The 12131-nt window shown below is 48.7% G+C and overlaps 1 protein-coding gene across 1 annotated transcript in view; it reads right to left on the reverse strand.

Annotated features, from left to right (window-relative positions):
- PAFAH1B1 (platelet activating factor acetylhydrolase 1b regulatory subunit 1) overlaps window positions 1-12131 on the reverse strand; it is a 133157-nt gene that overhangs the window by 27826 nt on the left and 93200 nt on the right. Inside the window, exon 5 of the mRNA XM_073565594.1 lies at window positions 1866-2072. Within this exon, the coding sequence (XP_073421695.1) occupies window positions 1866-2072 (207 nt within the window). The remainder of the gene's footprint in view (window positions 1-1865; window positions 2073-12131) is intronic.

A 12131-nucleotide genomic window follows, 5' to 3' on the forward strand; every position in this document is an offset into this window, starting at 1 on the left:
TCAAGAATGTCTCGGTACATATGTCCATTCATCTTGCCTTCAATTATATGAAGTTTGCCAGCATTGTATGCTGGAAAACAGCCCCATCCTCCAAACTTTACTGCTGGTATGGTGTTTTTGGGATGATATGAAAACTTCACAGGGTGCTTATTCATCAGCCACTGAGCGGATCTCTTCACATCAGGCATCCAATTAATTGGCATCACAGCCATGCATTTAGTTTGTAGTGCTAAATCCTGTCAACAGTTTCTCTTTGATTTTTGTCTCCTCTTACCATACTATATTCTCCCACTATGTCACAGGCTTGCTAAATGTTGAGCAAACTTTAAACGAGCGTTTGAACGTGTTTTTTGTTCAGCAGTGGAGTCTTGCGTGGTGAGCATGCATACAGGCCATGGAGGTTGAATGCACTACTTAGTTCTCTTTGAAACCATTGTACCTGCTGATTCCAGGGCTTTTGCTCTCCACGGTTAGTCCTTAGCCCTTTCACAACTCTGATAATTCTCTTCTTTGCTCTGTCTGAAATCTAGTGGAGCGCATTAGGTCGCAGGAGGTTTATGGGGAAAATGATTTTCTTTCTACTTCCGGATTACGGTCCCAACGCAACAGTGCTCACTGATACCTTCATTAGTTTAGAAATTCATCTGTAACCAATGCCATCAGTATGTTTTGTAACAAAGGCTGTGAAGGTCTTTAAACCGCTCAGTCGTTTTACCCACCACGAGATATATCTTGAGAGGCACCTTTTTATGGGTCATCAGTGAAAAATATCAGCTGACTCAACTAAGTGGCAGGATTACTTTTTAAATATTGACAGATTTTAGCTTGGTTTATTATTACACTACTTAATTTACAAACATCTATGGTTTGAATTCTTTGGCTATGTGCACACAGTGCGGATCCTCCGGCGGATTTGACTAAATCCGCAGGTCAAATGACCTGCATTTTTCCTGTGGATTTCTTCCTTTTTTTTGCGGTTTTACACTGCGGTTTTCCACCTGTGAATTTGTAGAATGGAGCAGGTGGAAAACTGCAGCAAAACCACACAAAAGAAGTCACATGCTGCTTTTTTTTTTCCACACAAAAACCACGTGAAAAAAAACGCTGCATGTGCACAGCGGGGTTTTTTTTTTTTTTTTTTACATAGGCTTTAGGCTGTGTGCACACGCTGCGGATTCATCCGCGCGGATTTTGTAAAATCCGCAGGTGAAACCGCAGGTCAAAAGACCTGCGGTTTTACCTGCGGATTGCTCTGCGGTTTTGCCCTGCGGTTTTTCATCTCCTCAATAGAGGAGATGGCAAACCGCAGGAGAATCCGCAGAAAGAATTGACATGTCAATTCTTTCTGCGGATTGAAAACCGCAGATAATCCGCGCGGAAATTTCTGCACCGTCTGCACTGCGGTTTTTGATTCCCATAGGGAATCATGGTACTGTACACCGCAGCAAAAACTGCTGCGGGTCCGCAGCGGCCAAAACCGCTGCGGAACCGCAGCATGTGCACACAGCCTCAATGGTACTGTAGATCACCTGCAGTTCTGCTGCAGATCCGCAGCAGAATCCGCACCGTGTGCACAGGGCCTTTGCCCGTGTGGATTGGATAGGTCGTTACAAAAATCAGGTGAGACTTTCACATCAATGCAACAAAGTTATAAATTAAAATAATTTCATTGTATAACATTTTCCCGATCACACTCATCTCTCTGACTCAGTGAAGACAATGGAGGACACATATCAAAGGTAAACAGATAAGACCCTTATCACCCATAGCAAGAAATGATTGCACAATGATAGGATGTCAGACAGTTCATCACTCAGTGAGGAATAATTTCTACATTTGGTAAACGGCATAATCTACAAGAATACCTTAATTGTTGCATCTTCTGAAGAAGTGACCATAACACTAAACACTGGATGGAAAATGACACGAGTGACAGGACTCCGATGACCACTAAGTGCATATTTTTCAGGTGGACGTGGTATCCATTCTTTGGGGTCTCTCTTCTGACCAATTGGTCCTCCAGATGTAAATTCTTCTTTTGCTTCATTTAGCTTTGATTCTAATTCCATTACCTAAGGATCCATATAAAACACTACATTAATTCAACAACAAATAACCTTATCTTAATTCATTAAAGGGGTTGTCCATTTTCAGCTAGTTTACTCTCCAGTGTCAGGTAGGTTTAAAAATAACATTGATGTTCTATTCAACCCACACACCCACAAGTTCAGCTGTGTCTCCGTATATACTCGAGTATAAGCCGAGACTTTCAGACCTTTTTTTGTGTCTCAAAGTCCCCCACTTAGGCGGCTTATACGCGAGTCATATACGCCAGGGAGTCGGCAGGGGAGAGGGGAGTGTCAGATCATACTAACCCCCCGCAGCGCATCTAAGCAGCCCCCTGCTTGTCCCACAGTCTCAGGTGCCTGCCTTGAGCGGTCATGTGGAACCGCTCATTCGTCATGAATATGCACATATTCATGCCTTTAATGAGCGGTACCACGTAACTGAATGCAGGCACCGGAGACCGTGGGAGGATGGGGCTGCAAAGACGCGCGCGGGGGGGGGGGGGGGGGGGGGGGGGGTGGGGGGGGGTTGGGTTTGGCAGTGACAAGAGGTGAGCATGTCATATTTTTTTTTTTGTTAATAGCAGCGGCAGCATATGGGACCTATTTTATGGAGCATCTTATGGGGGCAGCATATGGGGCCATAATCTATGGAGCATCTTATGGGGGCAGCATATGGGGCCATAATCTATGGAGCATCTTATGGGGGCAGCATATGGGACATAATCTATGGAGTATCTTATGGGGGCAGCATATGAGGGCATATTCTATGGAGCATCTTATGGGGCAGCATATGGGGGCATAATCTATGGAGCATCTTATGGGGCAGCATATGGGGGCATAATCTATGGAGCATTTTATGGGGCAGCATATGGGACATTCTATGGAGCATCTTATGGGTGCAGCATATGGGGACATAATCTCTGGAGCATCTTATGGGTGCAGCATATGGGGGCATAATCTCTGGAGCATCTTATGGGGCAGCATATGGGGGGCATAATCTATGGAGCATCTTATGGGGCAGCAAATAGGGCATAATCTATGGAACGTCTTATGGGGCCATAACTTTATGGAGCAGCATATGGTCTATGGAGCATCTTATAGGGCCATTCACTTTTGTGCAGCATTATATGGGGTGAATTTTGTATGGAGCAACTTATGGGGCCCATCATGAACTGTATGGAGCATTATATGGGGCTCCTGATTCAATACGGATATTCTAAAACATTTAACCTACTGATGTCAATTAATTTTACTTTTATTGGTATCTATTTTTATAGTGGTTTGAAAAATAACTATATTGTAATCCGAACGCTGCTAAATTATTCTTATTCAGTTGATTTCCGCAATTAATCCGGCCCGAACCGTTACACGCACAGACTCCGTTGAGGTGTCGTTTCGAAGCCAGTGCCAGAGTGGTGTGCTAAGTATTTTTCGTGTCAATCGGATTTGTACTTTTTGCGCAATTTGCGTTTTAAATTTTTTTTTCCCCGTCATTGGAATGCACTGTCAATGCTTTTCAATGGGAAAATGTTGCCACAGTCAAAACATGCCCTGAGGTGATTAAAATGGCAGTTAAGCTCATTGATATGCGCAGGCAGACCCAGTTACTATGCCAACGCCTACGAACGTCACATGACCTCTCCAGGACACAGTTTCTAGCAGATAATATCAGCTTTTAAAGCGAAACCCACAGCACAAATGCAAAGCTAGCTTCATCACATGACGCATGCCCCTGAGAGAGAATGTGCGCCAAAGTGGATTTAGAAGCCCACTGGGCAAAACTAGCTCTTAAAGGGCCGGCGCGCCAAATCGGAGGCTGATAGAGGGGCCCCGCCCACCAAATCGGCCCCAGAGGGGCCCCGCCCACCAAAGACCATGAGGGGCCCCAGCCACCAATTTGGACCCTGAGGGGCCCCACCCACAAAATCGGACCCTGAGTGATCCCGTCCACCAATTCAAGCCCTGAGGATCCCAGGCCATCGACTCGGATCCTGAGGGGCCCCACCCACTAAATCTGACCCTGAGGGGCCCCGCAGGCCAAAGTGGCCCCTGAGAGGCACCCACAGTTAAAACGGATCCCGAGTTGAAAGTCTTGCAGGGGCAGCAGGCAAGTCTCTCTTAAAGGGCAGCCCGGGCTCCATTTCAAAGCACTATCTGTACTTCCTTCAGGAAATACACATCGTTATTTTTGAAATTTACCAGTAGCTGCTGCAATTTCCACCCTAGGCTTATACGAGAATCAATCAAGTTTTCCAAGTTTTTTCCCCCAGTCACATCAAGAGCGCTGCTGCCAATCACTGTTTTCAGCGACTAGTTCGAGCAGCTAAACTTAGGAATTCAATGAAGCACTGTCAAACCTATGGAAAAAATCTGGCCAGCTCCTTTAAAAACAATTTTAAATATGTTCATTTAGTTACAAAAAAAACAAAAAAACAATGAAAACACAGAATTCAAAGTGAAGAGTGCAATAGTTATTTTTCAGATTAAGGCGTTTTCACATTGCGCTTTTTCTCCACGTTCGTGCATTACGGACCACACGCGTGACTTGCGAGAAATACGCAGGTCTTTTGGCAGGTGACAGGAAATCGGCCAATCCATCATCAGGAAGCTTAGACATGCTAATTAGCTCAAAAAGCGCTCCAGACATCCAGGATGTACGCCTCCACGGAGTCCTGCAGCGTCATGGCACCATATTTCCACAATGTGGAGATGCTTATTATATTAGTGCAGGAGAGGCCGGAAATCTGGGACCAATGTGATGCCCATTATGCCAACCGGGCAAGAAAGGAGGCATCATGGAGGCGCATATGTCGCCAGATGTTCCACGATTCTGGTGATCGCCCACGTGAGGAGCACCAGCAAATAAGTACAACCCAAAAAGTGTTTAAAATTACCGCACATAAAAAAAGGCATTTAGAATCAGGGCCCCCCCCTTCCTGTGTTTGGCCTTTTTGCCTCATGAGGTGTGTAGATTTTTATGTGATCCATTGTTTTATACTGACATAATTTGGCCCAGACCACAAGCTCCTCATCCTCCTAGCCAGCCAAGTTATTAAGTGTAGTTACTTGATCCTTGAACTACTGTGACCCTGTTTATCAGGGCTGGATGCCCCAATTATATATGCCACCCTGGGTAGAAAGCACACCCTAGAAGGCCACATGCCTAGGCTACTTGTAGCAAATTTCAGCTAGCAAATGTGTGAAAATCGTAGTTACTTACCAATAACTTTCTCCGATCCCATGACGGCACCACGGAGAGAGGGGATCTTCCCCATGGGGACAGGAAACCTACCGATAAAAAGGCGGTATCTCTCTCCCGCATAAGTTGTTTTACAGAGCATTAATGGAACTTCAGCCTAATACTAATACAACACTTAGAAAAAAGGAATTTCTATAATTATTAAACTGCATAGAGGAGACACCACGTGACTTTCTGATTAAACTGTATTTACAATAGGTGCGCACCTCACGTGTGTAGGGAGGGAATATACGGGTGCCGTCATGGGATCGGAGAAATACCGTTATCGGTAAGCAACTGCGATTTTCTCCTTCCCCCATGACGGCACCACGGACAGAATTGCAGAGTCTATTAGGGGGGGACCACTGCCTCCAGCACCCTTCTACCAAAGATTAGATCTGAGGAGGAGGCTAGGTCCAGCAGATAGTGGTTAAAGAAAGTTGAAGGAGAGGACCAAGTAGCGGCTCTACATATCTGCTCAATGGAGACACCCGCTCTCTGCCCAGGAAGTTGACACCGCTCTTGTGGAATGGGCCGTTATTCTGCCTGGGATGTCCGCGCCTTCTGACGAGTACGACAAGGTGATGTCGTCCCTTATCCACCTTGCCAGGGTGCTCTTTGATGCCTTTTGCCCTTTCTTTGGCCCCTGGAAGCAGATAAAAAGAGCCCTATCCTTCCTACACTCCCTGGTTGCCGCTAAGTATTCCACTAGGCATCTCCTGACATCTAATGTGTGCAAGGTCTCTTCTCCCGTTTTTGGGATTGGGGCAAAAGGAGGGGAGGGAGATTTCCTGAGTTTGGTGGAATCGGGACGCTACCTTCGGCAGATAGGCTGGGTCTGTTCTAAGTACCACCCTGTCGTCCAGAATCTGTGTGAATGGAGGGAAGGCTGACAGGGCCTGGATTTCGCCAATTCTACAGGGTGATGTGAGGGCTACCAGAAGGGAGGTCTTGAGCGATATTAATTTCAACGGTGCTTTCTGCAAAGGCTCAAAGGGAGGCTTGGTCAGGGCTGAGAGTACTAAGTTTAAGATCCCAGGGAGGGGTGTTTAGGGAAGGCACGGGTCTGGATCTACCGACTGCCTTAATGAACCTGGACACCCAACGATTCCTCGCCAAGTACAGTTGTATAGGGCCCCCAGGGCTTCCACCTGAACCTTTATTGTGCTGGTAGCTAGGCCTTGCTCTAGACCCCTTTGTAGAAACTCTAAGATGTTTGATATGGGTACCTTCTCCTTTGGACTAGCCTTTGAAACTGAAAGGAACTTTCTCCAGACCCTCCCGTACTGTTTGGTGGTTATCGGCTTCCTGCTTCGCAGTAGTGTGGATACTACATTTTGGGAGAAGCCTGTTTAATAGAGCCCTTTCAAATTCCAGGCCGTCATGTGTAGATTCTCCGCCTGAGGGTGCAGTATTGGGCCCTGGGAGAGTAAGTTCGGGATATCCAGGAGGACCCAAGGATCGGAGATGGACATTCTCCTCAGCCACGAGAACCACGTCCTTCTCGGCCAGAAGGGGGCTATTAGTATTACCTTAGCTTTGTCCTCCCGAATCTTCCTCACAACTGACGTAATTAAGGCTATTGGTGGAAACGCATATGCAAGTGGGATGTGCCATGGGATCATAAGGGCGTCCAGGGCTAACGGGTCCCCGGATAGGTCTATGGAGCAGAATGTTTTCACTTTCCGATTCGTTTTGTTGGCAAATAGGTCTATGTTGGGTTTTCCCCATAACTGTGTGACCTGATTGAAAACTTTCTGGTTCAGCTCCCATTCGCCCTGTCTCAGCTGTGTGCGACTTAAAAAAATCCACCATCACGTTGTCTGACCCTTTTATGTGTAATGCCGTTAGTGAGCCTAGGTTCCCTTCTGCCAAGTGGAAAATTGATTATGTCCATAAGGGTACGGGATCTCGTGCCCCCCTGATTTAAGTAAGCAACTACCATGCTGTTGTCAGAGAACACTCTTACATGGTAGCCTCTGAGGGGTTTTAGAAGAAACAGGAGGGCGCGCTTCACCGCTAATAGCTCCATCATATTCGAGGAGGCTGTCTTTTCGCTTTCTGTCCAGGCTCCTTGTGCTACTTGGTTGTCCCAGTGAGCCCCCGACCCCTGGAGCTTGCGTCTGTAGTAAGGATCTGAGAGACCAGTATCACCCAAGGAACCCCCCTGGCTAGGTTGGATGGTTCCGTCCACCAATGTAGAGCGCAGGCTGTTACAGCTGAGATGTTTAACTGCCCTTCTAAATTCCTGTGAAGAGAAATTTCTGTCTCTAGTATCTCCCACTGGAGATCTCTTGTATGAGCTTGGGCCCACTGGACCACTGGTAGGCAGGCTGTCATTGAGCCGAGCAAGGACATGGCCTTCCTGAGTGTCATTAGAGTCCGTGTTATTGCTCCTGTTGCTAGCTGCTCTATGTGTAGCCGTTTCCCCTCGGTGAGGCGGCACTCCTGCCTGATGGAATCTATGGTTATGCCCAAATATTCTTGCACATGGCTCGGAATTAGGAGATTTCGGTAGGTTCAGCAGCCAACCTAGGTTGGACAAAGATTCTATAGTCTGGTTCAACTGGTTCCTGCAATGGCTCGGGGAGTTGCCCACTACTAGGAAGTCATCCAAGTATGGGACTATTAGGGCGTCCTGCTCTCAGATGTGCCATAACCTCCGATATGATTTTCGTGAACACTCTTGGGGCGATGGCCAGCCCGAATGGGAGGGCTTTGAATTGGTAATGCTTTATTTCTCCCCCTATTGTGACTGCTATTCTGAGAAACCGGCGGTAGTCCGTGTGTATAGGGACATGATAGTACGCGTCTTAAGTAGAGTACTGCCATGTAACAAGCTGGAAACAATATCTTTACTGCGGATTTTATTGTCTACATCTTGAATGGAGGAATCACTGGACATTTGTTTAACCTTTCCAGGTTTACTATCGTCCTGAATGTCCCATCTGGTTTCTTCCACAAGAAGATAGGGGAATAGAAGCCTTCTCCTTTTTCTCGGTGGTGAACTTCCTTTAACACTGCTTTCTCCACCAGGGTCTGAATCTCCTGTTGTACTACAACTTGCTCTTCTATCGACTGCCTCGGTGAGGTCACTACGAAAGAGGGTTTGGGTAAGGGAGGAATTTTAATTTGAGACCTGTTTCTATGATGCTTAGGATCCAGGAACTGTGATATCTTTTCCCAGGCCGGGAAGAAGAGGCTCAATCTTCCCCCTAACTGGGAGACACCTTCATTAGGGTTGCTTCTTGTCAGCCGGTTTCCCGAACATGAACCCCTTCCCTTTGCCTCTCCTATCTTCCCACTTGTCCTGGGAGTATTTAGGCAGCTTCCTCTGGATAAAATTCCTGCTCCGAAAGCGTTTGAAGGGGAAACTTGATGGGTTAGGGAAAGATTTCTTTTTATCCCCCGCTTTCTTAAGTATATCATCCAGTGTAGGCCCGAAAATGAATTCACCTTCACAGGGGATGGAGCATAACTGTTTTTGTTTGCAGGCCTCCCGTCCAGCACTTGAGCCATAGGGCCCTTCGTGCTGCGTTCGAGAATGAAGCTGCTCTGGCTGTCAACCTGATTGAATCCACGGAAGCGTCCGCTAGAAATGCCGCTGCTCCTTTCATTAGCGGGACGGAGTCAAGGATTGCTCCTCTTAGCGTTTTGCTCCTTAGTTGGTCGTCCAGCCACACCATCAGGGCTCTGGCTGTGCAAGTGGCAGCTATAGCGGGTTTTATAGTCCACCTCCAACTGCCTCCCAGACTCCTTTTAGGAATGTATCTGCTTTCTTATCCATAGGGTCTTTCAGCGTCCCCATGTCCTCGAACGGCAGAGAATTTTTTCGAGGCCTTCGCTATGGCTACGTCCACTTTCGGTGCCTTGTCCCAAAACGAACAGTTTGGCTCCTCAAAGGGGTATTTTCTTTTTGGTGCTAGGAGGCGCTTCTTCTCTGGCCTTTTCCATTCTCTCTGTATGAGCGCCTAGATTTTATCATTCATGGGAAACGACCTCTTTTTCTTCTGCTCCAACCCGCTAAACATGGCATCCTGGATGGTCCTCTTAGGCCTGGTGTTTACTAGGCCCATAGTGGTTCTAATAGCCTTTACTAAGCTATCCGCCTTTACTAAGCTATCGGTCTCTTCTATAGGGAAGCAACTGCGACCTTCCTCCTCAGAAGACAAGGAACCAGATAACGGGCTGTGTCTGATGAAGAAGACCGGCTCTCCTTTTCGCTAGGATCTGACTCGGGTTCCATCCTTTTGGGTTTCTTATGTTTTTTTGCTTTTTCCCTGAAGGGTTTTGACGGTGTTCTCTACCTGGTGGGCAATTAAGGCCCTAAAGTCATCAGCGAACCCTAGGGATTCCTTACATATTGTGTGTCCAATGCAGGACTGGCAGAGCCTTTTTTCCCCATGCCGTGGGGAGCTCCTCCTTAGGCCTGTTTCACACTTCCGTTTTTGTGTCCGCCAAACGGATCCGTTTCCGTTTTTTTGACGGAAACTGATGCAAACGGATCCGTTTTTTTAAAAACGGATCCGTTTTTTTGACGGATCCGTGGTAACCGTAATGGAAGTCTATGGGACAAAAAAAACGGATCCTGCAAAAAATGGCGGATCCGTTTTTTTACGGAAAACAACGGATTTTGACGGATTTGAAAAAACGGAAGTGTGAAACAGGCCTTACAAAGTGGGCAAACCTTGTGGTTGGACTTGTTTGTACACTTCTTCCCCTATAAGAGAAGGACAGGCCCTAATTACAGCATATACGTTCACGTAGTCTACTTACCCGCCAGCCCGAAAAAGGATACCGATTTAGACATGGGCCCCGGATCTGCACGCGGCTTGTCCTTTGGGACCCCTGCCTCCCCCCCCCCGGACTTCTTGCTGCGTCGGGACTCCGAACGGCTGCTGCCGTGTTGCTGCGACTGCTCCTTCGTCTCCTTCTTACGGTGCTGCTGCGGCGACTTCAATGGCTGCTGCTGGTGCCCTGTGTCTGAAGACACGTCCAGCAGCTGCTGCTCCTCTGGCTCGGTGCTCATGGCTCCAGGTGACAGGCTGCGCTATGCCCCCCCCCTGTACGCTTTTTAAGCCAAACGAGGGCCAGTTCCAAAACTCCCCTAGCCAGCTGGTTTGCGACGTGTGATGTCGCAATCTCCGCCCCATTGTGCATCGCGCAGGCGGCGTCTCCCCCTGCCTCCGGCGCGTGTGTTGCCACTCCGCCCCCCGCGCACCACTTCCGGCTCCCAGTAGTGCATTGCGCGGTGGCAGAGTCTCCCCCAGCTGCCGGCGCGCGTGAGGGATACCTGCGCCCGCTGGCGCTCTCCCACCCCGGTACCTCTCCGGCCGCCATGGAGGATGCCTTTTCATCCTGAGGGAGGACAGATCTTCCTGCTGCCGCCTTTCCCCCCTCCCCCCCACACACACACACCCTGGAGGCCCGCTGACCCCAGCGGTGGCGTCTCGGGTAACCGCCCCAGCTGGGGCAGGGGACTCCCACTGCCATTCACCAGACTGGTCGGCCCCAGCATCTGGTAAGTCAGTAGGTTCCCTTATGGGGACAGGAAACCAACTGATGCGGGAGAGAGGTACCGCCTCTTTAACGGTAGGTTTCCTGTCCCCGTGGGGCGGATCCCCTCTCTCCGTGGTGCAGTCATGGGGGAAGGAGAAATTTAGAATATTTCCTGTCACATTGCAGTGGAAGATGTGATGAGACGCTGGCGCAGCATCCACGACCAATACAGGCGGGAACGTCAGCAGCGTGCCAGGAGTGGTGATGCGGGCCACATAAAGAGGAAATATCCTTCCTCGCTCCAATTCTAGATCCAAGACCATAAGTAGATACCTCACAGCACATTACACAGATACTTTACAGGGCAAAAAATAATGTATTTAATTTGGGCTCTGTTCTATTTCATAAAAGAACTCCGTTCATCCTTATGGAGAAACTGGCTCAGATGCCGAGCCAATCATAGATCCTGGGGCTGTAGGGGATGAGGTGGCTGGCCCATCTTCTCCCCCTCAAAGAAGCATGGGTGAAGATTCCTCTCCGGAAAACCCAGTGCCTGCAACACAAACCCCACCACCAGGACCACATCCACAAGCAGGACCGTCTGCTGCTGCATCATCCGCCATACAGGAGGAGCAGGGCAACAGCAGCAGCCCAACTGCCAAGATCCAGGGCGCCACACAGCCTGCTGGACCACCCCTGTGAGGAAGAAGGCGGCACCAGATCCCTGCCCAAGATATCCGTACCAGTGTTGACACAGGGGTACTGAACTATTTGGTTATCTTCGGGCCCTTTCCCGTGAGGTGAGGCTACGTATTCGAGGATGTTTTCAGACCCTGTTTGATGCAAGCACACACCCCAATACCCCATATGAGTTATTTGAATATCTGGAGAGGTGGCAGCATTCCCCAAGGAATCTGATGCGCCTTAGACACCCCACACACATGCTTGCTCAAGCAGGCTCTGAGGATCCTCAAATGTGTGCCTACACCTCACCCCCTTCCTCCCCCTACCCAACCTTTCCCACAGCAGCCACATGTCTGCCTCTACCCAACCTCACCAATATGGCCACTTGGTCCCAACCTGGTTGGGGACGACATGGCTATTTTGGTGGGTATGAGGCACGGGCCTACCAGCCCCAACAAGAGGCCCCTCTACAATTTCAGTCAGCCCAGTACCCACCACAATCCCAGGAGGCAGTACACTACCCACATCATGGGCAACAGTATGCCCCAACACAGGGTGATGGCCAAGTTAGACAAAGTAGCCAGCAGCAAACACAGGCTGGTCTTTCGCCTTCTCCTCCCCCGACCTACCAAAATTTGTAA

The sequence above is a fragment of the Dendrobates tinctorius genome, unplaced genomic scaffold, assembly GCF_039654945.1.
Source record: "Dendrobates tinctorius isolate UK_male_01 unplaced genomic scaffold, ASM3965494v1 ptg000016l, whole genome shotgun sequence".
Classification (NCBI taxonomy): domain Eukaryota; kingdom Metazoa; phylum Chordata; class Amphibia; order Anura; family Dendrobatidae; genus Dendrobates; species Dendrobates tinctorius.